At 33.5% G+C, this 10,781-nt stretch overlaps 1 protein-coding gene across 2 annotated transcripts in view; it reads left to right on the top strand.

Annotated features, from left to right (window-relative positions):
* Positions 1-10,781, top strand: part of AP3B1 (adaptor related protein complex 3 subunit beta 1) — a 159,899-nt gene that overhangs the window by 107,266 nt on the left and 41,852 nt on the right. For both annotated transcript variants that reach the window (XM_042825768.1, XM_042825767.1), the window contains 2 exons: positions 2,447-2,519; positions 3,335-3,441. In XM_042825768.1, the coding sequence (XP_042681702.1) occupies positions 2,447-2,519; positions 3,335-3,441 (180 nt within the window). The remainder of the gene's footprint in view (positions 1-2,446; positions 2,520-3,334; positions 3,442-10,781) is intronic.

Here is a 10,781-nt window from a genome sequence, read left to right as displayed (position 1 = left end):
TTATAATATAATATATATAGTATATATTATATACTATATATATAAAATATATATAAATATATATAAATATATGTATTTATAAATATATAAATATATATAAAATATTATATATATATATTATATATATAATATAGTATATATTATATATATACAAATATATACAAATATATATATATAAGGCAAGACTAATTTAAATAAACTTCTGTGATGTTTTGTACCGAAACACACATGCTATGTATGCATACATGTATCTGAAAATATACGTATGAATATGAAAATATTCATGTATTTTAGTACCTCTGTATGTGTGCAAGCTTGACACACTTGATTGAAGTAGAAAATAACACTTAATCATACTTTAATATTAGCTTTATATTGATTTACTTTGGAAATATGAAATTAGAAGCAGATGGCAGGGTTGTGTTGTTGTCGTCATTGTTTTGTTGATTTGTTGGGGTTTTTTTGGTGGGTTTTTCAGTGTTTGTTTGTTTGTTTTTTTCACCAATTGTAAACTAATTGTACTTATGTACTGTATTCTGAGTACTGGAAGAAGCTTTGGCAACTCACAACAGGTATCTTTGAATGGAGGCCAGAAGGGGCAATATGACATTCTACTTTTTTATTTAGATCTGTATTTACAGATCTAATCTTCTAATATTCTGATAATGTGTGCAGTGGGCGTTTTTCTTCCCATGTATTACCTTGATGTAATGTATCTGTACTTGTATCTTAAGAGGATTTTATTTTATTTTATTTTGAAGGATAAGAAATTATCTTTGATGGATTTTTTTCAATTTCTGAAGATGAATTACACTGTAGATTCAAAGTTATAGAAGTCCAGAAAAGAAATGTGTATTGCAAATCTACATATTGAGCTTTGTAATAGATACTTACAAACTACTTCAGGATGGTAAAACAAATAACAAAATAAAGCTAAAAGGCCTTAGTATCACAGAATGTCTTTCTTAACTTCAGTCTTCAGTAAACAAAATATGTATATTTCAATTTTTCTAAGACTTCTTTGATGTGAAGTAATTCATAACTCAATTATATGCAAGTAAAAATAATTACATAATTCAGATAGCACCTGAGAGTTATGAAGTACAATGTTTATCTTTATTTCACAGAAGAAAAAAAAGAAGTAGCCAGGTGAGTTGCCAATAATCACATTGGAAGAAAAAAAATGCAGTCTTGTGGTTGTGACTGCCCTGGCACTCAGAAATGCTGATTCTGCAGCAGAATCAGTAACTAAGGCAAAACATAAAAGGAATGGAAAGATAAAAATATTTTGTAAGATTTCATTGGTCTAGAGGAGTGTCACAGATCAAATGAACTAGCAATAGCAGAACATTCAAATACTGTAGTGATTAGGAACATTTCAGTCAGTTGATTTAAAAATCAAAGAATTAATAATAAAAAATTTAAAAATTAATAATAAAAAGCTTCTATTGTGTTCTGCCCACAAGAGCATTCTCCTCATAGAATACCTGAAGCACTTTTGTAATGACCACAGAGAATACTTTGAATTTCTGTTTGAATCACAGAAGGATTTGCGCTCAAAAGGACCTTAAAGACCATGCAGTTCCAAGCCCCTTCCATGTGCAGGGCTGCCACCCATCAACTCAGGCTGCCTGGGGCCCTATCCAACCTGACTTTGGTACCTCCAGGGATGGGATATCCACATGTTCTCCAGGCAGCCTGCTCCACTGGAAGAAAATGAAGAGCAGTGTCATTTTATCCCATGTCAAGCCTGACAGTATTTAACATCAGTGGCTTCAAATACTGAGAACATCAGCCCACTTTCTTCGTGTATTCTTGAGAAGTACATTCTCCCAAAATTTAAAAATAAAAATTAAAAAAATCTTGGCATAGTATTAGCTTGCAACTGACTATGAAGCTGAGAGACTAGAAAAATTGAATGTACTTTTTGGCAAGATAGGTCATTCTGTTCTATGATGACATTCAAGGAAAGTGCTTATCTTGTGAAGGGACCTATAGATATATCTTTCTTGAGTGCTGGAAGAAGCTTTGGCAACTCATAAGAGGTGTCTTTAAATGAAGGCCAGAAGGGGCAATATGACATTCTACTTTTTTATTTAGATCTGTATTTACAGGTTTCCCCCCTCCTAGATAAGTGCAAATAATGTCTTTCTTATGACTTCTCATAAAAAAGTTTCTGTCTCTAATGGTCTGATTTGTCAGCAGATCTTTCTTGAGTAGCAGATGTTATTAAAATTAAATCTAAACATGGGCTTCAGAGGAGTGAAATACAGCTTAAATGTGGAATTTGGGTTCAGCTTATCTATAGATAGAACTCTTTCTCACAAGGTGAATTCTTTAAATGCTAAGCTCTAAGCAGTGGATGTACACATTGCCACTATAAAAATATTAAAGACTATTCTTTTGCTGATATAGTAAAAGATAAAATATTTATCTATTTTGACAGAAAGAAGAAAAAACAGCACAAGACAGAAAAGCTCCAAATAAACAAGATGTGTTTCTCTTAGATTTAGATGACTGTAAGTATCTTGATCAAAGTCTCATTTTTTTCCAATAGCATGAATTCAATCAGTTCAGTGACATTTTAAATGTCTTAAATGTTGAATTTGTTCATTTTTTGTATGCAAAAAAATTTCTTGTACAAAAATATTACCAGACTAGTAACTTTTCTTATGCAAAGTTATGATTATACATGATTTTGTTTACTCTAGAACTAAGAAACAGTTTAACAATTTGGAATGTACAGGGATGTAAAACATTTCTTTTGAGAATTTTCTGTCTAGACTTGTCTTCTGTTGAAGTGGGCTTACTTCCTTCTTCATGTACCCATGACTGTGTCTTGTTCAACATCATGCATTATGGTACAATAATCAGATACTAAAAACGACTATTTCAAACAACAGATTAAAATGTAGTTGTGGAAAGGTAGAGTAGGGCTGGTGTTACTTTTTTTCTATGCATTTTAGTGCTATCTTCATGTTTACTTCTACATGTGCATCAAATATTAGTGTTGCATTAATATATACTTTGCACATACCTCATAAATAAAAATGTGCTGCACAGAATGGATCAGATGAAAGGATTAAATAGAAAGTAAAAGAGAGTAAGAAATATATCTTGAATGTAAAAAATATGTTTTAATTCTTCTTTCATGTTTTATTGATCATTGCTGAAATGTCTGGAAAAAATAATCTTGTGTGATTAGGAAACATATGAACATAAAATAATTATGTCAAGATGTATGGACTTTTTAAACTTAATGAAAATAGATCATTGTCCTTCCCGATGTTTTATTTTATTTTATATTAAGTGACAATTGCTTTTTTACTTCTAGTCTATCCTGTAACAACTCCTGTGGCAGTTCCTGCAGCAGCTGTTTTGTCCCCAAGTTTAACAGCAGATCTAGAAGGATTAAGTCTGTCAGGTTCATCAGTCATTGATGTAAGTATCCTTTAAAGAAGAGTGGAGGGAGGTGTCTTAATTTAAACATACCATATTTTTGAGGCAGTCATCAAAGCTACTTTTCAGAAATACTTTCACCTGTGAAATTCTAGTTTACATGCAAGTCTGGCAGCTTCTTTTTGATCTGAAATAAGTACTTCCTGTAATATAGAGAAATGGATAACTATTGCTTAAGAAGAATGCCTAGGAGGATTTTAAACTTCTTTTTTCATCTGTTTGTTTTTTTTCTTCTGCCTTGGGAAGATCTATGTTTACAAATTACACATACAAACTGTACAAATCTTTCAAATCATCTACTTGATACATTATCAAAAATAAGCTATATAAAAAAATCACAGTTATTAATTCTGTGGTTGTTTGCTATACATGTCTCCAAGTAAGACATTTTGCTACTTGGAATTATTTTTTTCATGAGTGTGCAAATCACAGCTATGGGTGCAAATACAAAGGGTATAGATTTACAATCAGTGGTATATCAGTATGTGTCATGATTCATACAGTTAGTGAACTCTGCTTTGTAGCACTTTCCATTAGGGAAGCTTAAAATTATAGGTGCAATTAAGGTTAGTCAAATCATGGAGGGCATTCCTCTGTTGGTGAAAAGAATAGTAGTTTGCATTCTTGTGTTGTTTGTTTAATTTTATTCTAATCATATTTTTTTTTTGTCCAATTCAAATTTTCAAATTTTTTGTCAAATTCAAAAAGGAACAGCTGCACAGGGTAATTAACTTTGTGAAAGTTGGTGGAAGTGACCAGAAGAAAGAACCATATATGCATGAGTGTCTTTTAGCCTAGCCTTGTTTCTTATGTGGCTGATATCTAGAACCTACACTGCTACTTTAATTACTGCTGTTAAAGTATTTTGTGTTGGGTTTGTGAGCAGTGCATTCCTAAAGTTATATACTTACGTATTTCTCAAGTAAAGAATGTGTAAAAAATTATTTGACTCAAGAAATAAAATATTGTATCTACCGATTCAGTCTTATATTTACAGGCTTTAAGGTGCTTATGAGACAGACTTCCAGGTTATGTGGTGGCTATCAGCCTTACTTAAGGCTGAAAATTGGGATGCAGTTAAATTCCAGGTGGGCCAGTAACTGGACAGTCACTTTGCGTGATGCATAGTCATTCATGTCTAACACATTCTGAAAATGTGAAATACTGTCATACGTGTTACACAGCAGCGTAGAAAGAAGTTCTGTATGAAAGAGTTGAATATGCAAAATGTTTTTTTCTTGGTGCTATTGATAACCAGTGAGGAATCAAGAACATATGCTTATACTTGCTGCTCTGGAAACAGCTGGTCATATCAGGACTAGTTGTTGCTACTGCATGGTGATTTCCTGTTTTTCAGCTGTCACTGCCATTGGTAGTACTTGCAGGTATACATGAGGTCCTTTGAAGTGTTCTGTGCTCTAGGAAACAAGGAAAATTAAACACTAAGGTTAAAAAGGTACAAGGTAAAAAGTCCTACATGCAAGTAGTTATGTAGTTACAGTCAGGTTGTTTTGCACCATCAAGTAACTTTCTAAAAATGAAAATACAAAAAGAGCTTTTAAGACTTTATGTGGGAATGTCCCTCTTAAAATAATTTTCTAAATTTAATCTGTGGCCACTTGTTCTAAAATAAGAATAGTTGTCATACTTCAGAAAACTTTTCTTCCTTCATTTGGAGAGAAAATGAATTTAACTGTAGGGCACATGCCAAACCAACAATGAGAAATTAATTTATTACCAGGCAATGGAGATCATGGAGTAAAAATAGATAAGTACAGTATATGACCCTAATCTTGAAGAAATGTAGCAGTCACTTATCTTGGAATATGTCAGACAGTCTATTATTCAAATCATTCAAGACTGTAATTGGATACAGCTTTTAGAAAACTTATAACTCCATGTTCATAGAATCATAGAATTACCACAGCTGGAAAAGTCCTCCAAGATCATCCAGTCCAACATTTCCCACCAGACCGTGTCCCTCAGTACACTCTTTTGGTGAAGTTCTCCCTTAGAAGTTGCTTAACATCACAGAAAGTGTAAATATAAGAACTGTCTCACAGAAATGCTCTGAGTCACTTTAAATCTACAAAAACAACAACAAAAAAGCATCTTGAATATGAATTGCAGTACACAGCCTAATGCTTTGTAGCACAGCTCATTTGTGTTTATGATTCTTGTTTACACATAAAACATTTACTTGTCATAGAGAGACGTATGAATGCATGTTACAGTTTGTTCCAGGAAAAATGAAATTCTCTGGTAATTTATGGATCACTTTCTTCAGACTGTATGCAAAGCACAGTACATCCATGTTTGTGCTTCTGTCCTCTTGCAGTCTTACCTTCAGATGGGCACAACAAACCAGGTAACTGGAGGCTTCTACCAAGGCTTCTACAGATATGCACCCAGAACTCATACATTTGGAGTCAACTGAATTGTAGATGCTGAAATGTCCTTGAAGGCTGGCAAGATATGTGAAAATACAAGTGCCAATTAAGAAATGGAAGTGAGAGGCTTTTGTATGCTGTCAGTTTAAAGCAGATTTGGAAAACAGCAGAAATTGATATTGTCCCTGAAATGGAAGTTTTTAACGTAGGAGAAAAGAGATTAAAAATCAAAACTCATGAATGACATAAGGACAGGGAGGAATATAACCTACTGCAAGAAATAATACTGTGAGCAGGAACAGTGAAGGGAGGAAGAGGAGAGCTACAGAAAGTATCAGAGAAGCAGAAGAAGGGAGTGATTGTCTGTTCCTACTAATCACACAGCTGATGACAAAAGAAGCTAAACCACCTGTTCTTTTTGCATTATAGCTTCAGATAGTAAACTGCATCCCTAGATATATATATATCCCTGAGCTAGTATTAGCAATTATATATGCTTCAGAAAAAAAATGAGGAGGAGGGAGGACTTTTTTGGTAGCAAGAAATGTCTACAGTTCTGAAAGGCGTTAGGAAACTGCAGCTGGATATGACTCTGGCAGCAGCAGCAGTTGGATAGGGCAAAAAGGGAATTCTAGGCCAAGATGAGGAGGATTTGAAAGAAGATTTGGTATGTTCCCTTCCCCCCAGCACGGTGTAATCTGGGAAGAAAATCAAGGCCAAATGTTAAGAAATGTTTACAACAGAAAGAGAGGAAAAATCTTGTGGTGAAGAGATACTTGCAGAAAATTTATTTGCTGCAATAATTCAGTCTTTTCATTAGTTATTATGCATATTGAATTGTGGCATAGTTGTAGGAGTGGTACTGTTTTATTTACTGTTTTTCTTTAGTATACTCTGTATTTGTTTGAAAGAAGTTAATATAATATTATCAACAGTATGTTTTTATTTTCTGTTACTCAGAGCTCCACATAATCTGTTCAGAAAGGGAGCAGTAATTCATGCTTTTTTCTGTCTCTTGAATCTTCTGCAGAACTCTTGACTAGGATCCATTTTGAGAACTTCTTTAAAGTGGTGATGCATAGAGCAGAAATAATAGTTTCTGACAAAAGTCAAGGTCAAGCTACAGACCTGTCAAGCTAAGTGATAAATACATTTAATTTCAAATTTAGTATGTTTGCGGAATTACCTGAAAAACAGTAAATATTAAGTCCTTCAAATACAAATAGAGATATTTTCAGTATGGTATTCCCCCCTTGAAGGACATTTTAATGCCTGAGTTTCTGAAGTAGTATTTACAGGGGAAAATGTTCTTATAGTTTGGGTTACTTTCTCAATTCAGTGTGTTGTAGCAAGTGTAAAGGATCTCTTCTTGGAAGCAGAGGGAACACAGGAATTATAATAATGGATTATATTGTCAGTATAGTATGGTATGCAGTTTGTAAGGCAAGATTAGCTACCTAAAGCATAAGAATTTGCTAATTCCTTCAGTACGTCTTCCAAAGTAGTTTACTGGCATGTGCTCTACTTCATGAGTTTTATTTTTCCAAAGCTTTGTTAGCTCTAAGTATTATATAATTACATCTATTTATAATTCATAAATAAACTCTGGTCAGAGTTCTTCTCGGGTTCTTACCTCAGGAATGTCTATGTCCTCAGAATTAACTTCTTAATAGCATGAAAGAGATGTGGTGCAATCACTAGTGATTGCAGCAGACTGTGCAATGGTTTCAGTAGATACTTAATAATCCCTATGTTTGCAGAGATAGTTTGAGCAATTACTGTTGTTTTTTTTAAGTAAATATTGTTATATTTGTGTAAATGTATATAGTCCTTCTTAGAATCAACAAATTTTTTGTTGGACAAAGAAGTTACTTTTAAATCAGTTTTGAGTGTTAGCCACATCTTCTACAGTAATACAGACTCATAGTATCCTACAGTGGTATTATTTTAAATAGTATAGCATTTGCACTCTTATTTTTCAGCTTGTAGTAGGAAATGTCTACTTTTTCATGTCTTACCACAGGAGAGTTTTTTCCTGTACCTTAGATGTTTCCTTTTTATTTTCCCTGAAGCCTGCTTTTTTATATAAAGGCTGCAATTGGGAAGTTTGGTGGGAGGGGGGTGGGAGGCTGAGGGAGCAGAGGTGAGGTTTGCTGCGTGTGTGCTATCCTTGTGCACCCTTATAACTTCTCCCCATTGTTGACCACACTTGTACACTAAGCAGCGTGTGTGGAATTACGCGGAGCTCTCTCCAGCTTCGTTCCTTAAGGTGGGTTTTCTTCCATGTGGAACAGTTTAAAGTATATGCATTTCCTGCATTTTTCCCTATTCTGTGCTATACAGGCTTTGTAGCTAACATAAAGCTCAACTGAAACAAATTCTACAAATTCCAGAAGTTAGTAGGGTGTCTGAGAAATTTGCAACTGTGAAGCAAGTGAAAAAACATAGTCTTAAATGTAAGAGTTAAAAAAAGAGTTTTCTCTTTGTGCACCCAAAATTTAGCTACACAGCTCATGAGGTGTGACTGATGCTTGCAGGAAGATGGTGTGGTCCACTGGATACAGAACTGGGTGTTACATATGGAAAATGAGTTCTATTTTTGGCTTACTACATACTGTCTATCCTGGTGGGAGTAACATAGTCTCTTGGTTTTCCATCTGAAAAATGAGGATAATGATGCTTACTTATCTTGGGAAAGCACTTGGAGAGCTACGAATGAATGTAACTGCGCATCAGCAGATGTTAAACACTGACAAGACAGATAAGGAATGCAAAACAGACCTCCCAGATATTTAAATTTGTTTTTCCATGTTTATGAAAATTTAATGTAAAAGACATTCTTAAAATGGTAACATAATACATCCATTACATCACACATTTGAAAGTTATAACATCCTTCCAAAAATTACTTCTACGCATTTTTTTAAATGATAGCTTAATTTAAAATAAAAACCCCCCTCAGCAGTCTTTTAAAGGGTGATTTCACCTTTAGTAATTAATTAGAAATCCATTTATCAACATTTGTAATGTTTATTAATGTTCAAGCCTTAGTTATAGCCCTCTTTGGTTTATTAAAGGCATCAATACTGAGCAAGCTCTATAATTATGAACATTCTGCTTATTTCAAATAAATTAGAGAATTTAATTTGAAAGTTCAAATAGGATCTATCTTTCCTTCTTCTGAGTCAGAAGCAACACCTTGATATGACACCCTGGCATAGATAAAAATGTGCCCAGTCTAGGAGGCATATTTATTATTACTACATATAATCTCATTGATTTACTTGATTACTGTGTATTTTAGTGCTATATGTTCTCCATATTGGGGTCTCGTAATTTTAAATATATATGTATGTATACATGAGTGTGTGTATGCACACACACAAATATATGTATGCATGTCTGTAAACATATATTTTATGTTTATCATAGAATAATGAAATCACAGAATCGCAAGGCTGGAAACAACCTGCAAGATCATCTAGTCCAACAATCCTGCTACTACTATTGCTACCACAAGCCTCTAAACCATATCTCGTAGCTTACGTACTAATGATTCCTTAGTTAGAAGCACATATGTGACATAAATTGTATAGTGATTAACCAGGTCTTTGGTTAAGAGTGGTGCATCATATTTATCATATTTATTCACTATTTTGTTGTCTTGGACTGACAAAGATTAAAGCAACATTCAAATATTGTACTTAAAAGTGAAAAATGCTACAACTGTAAAGTAAGCATAGTTAGAAAATCAAAATCCTATGCATAAAATAGAAATGAAACTTGGGATTGAGGGACAGTGATGCAAAACAGGAGCTCCTTAGATAAATTACCGTAAACAGACACTCAATTTTTGTTTTGCTTTATATTAAAAGTCAGTACGTTTCTTAAAACTAATTCACTTTTTTGAGAGTTGGATGATTACATCTGTGAGAGAATTCAAAGTAATTTTTCTGTCCAACATCAAAAATATATATATCATGTTCCTTAAGACAGAACTACTGAAAACAGAGTTCGTGCTATGTTTTTAAAAGCAAGCACATATAATACATAATGGTGATGATTCCATAAGTTATTCCTTAAACATGTAGTGATGATGTATATAACATAATTTGTCTGTGTATATATTATGCTATGAAACTCAGACAGAAGGGAGAGATAATCTAAGCTGTATTTTTGTTTTATTTTGTCAATAAAAGCTAGCACTTAAAAATTTCAGCCACATCTTTCTAAGGTAACATTTACCTCCTCACATCTTTAGCATCTATCAGACATGACATGGGACATATTCACTGACCCTAAAAATTTTCATCAGTCTCATGCACTGGAAGGGGGCAGCCCCAGCCAGACAAGAGGCTCATTTCAATTTTAACGGCTGTAATTAAAGGTTAATTCACTGAGTCAGGATTAACGAGGAAAGTACAAATGATAGGCAAGCAGCTGCCTTTATAATACAGGATTAGAACAATGCAATTACAATAAGAATTAGAAAAAATCAACTTCCTGAAAAGGTTCTGTAATGAATGTTTCTCTGTTAATTGTGGTACTTAAAGTGAGGACTTTGTGCCGTGTTATTTTTTTGTTGTTACAGCAACACACGACTAACGGTGTGTATAATAAGATAGTATTCCAACTGCGGTGGCAGCAACTGCTACTTGGATGTATTTAATACTGTGCTGTACTGAGAAACTTTGCTCTCACTATTGTGTGGTAGCTCTTACACACTCTCACATAGTAGATGACTGCTCTGAACTCTGTGATGGAAGGTTTATTTCTGTTTATTCTTTCACAGTTGTCTATTGTAGCCACTTTCTTTAGAATGAAATTTAAATCATATTTTTAGAAAACAAAACATTGAATTCAAAGTTTTTCCTTATATTACTCCAACTCATTTCATGTTTTTGACCTTTAAAATTAATTACAGCTTTCTAA

This window comes from Centrocercus urophasianus, unplaced genomic scaffold (assembly GCF_019232065.1).
Source record: "Centrocercus urophasianus isolate 14NV4802_14NV808 unplaced genomic scaffold, USGS_Curo_1.0 seq_25, whole genome shotgun sequence".
NCBI lineage: Eukaryota > Metazoa > Chordata > Aves > Galliformes > Phasianidae > Centrocercus > Centrocercus urophasianus.
The sequence above is the reverse complement of the archived record's forward strand: the minus strand, read 5'-3'. Positions and strand labels throughout refer to the sequence as shown.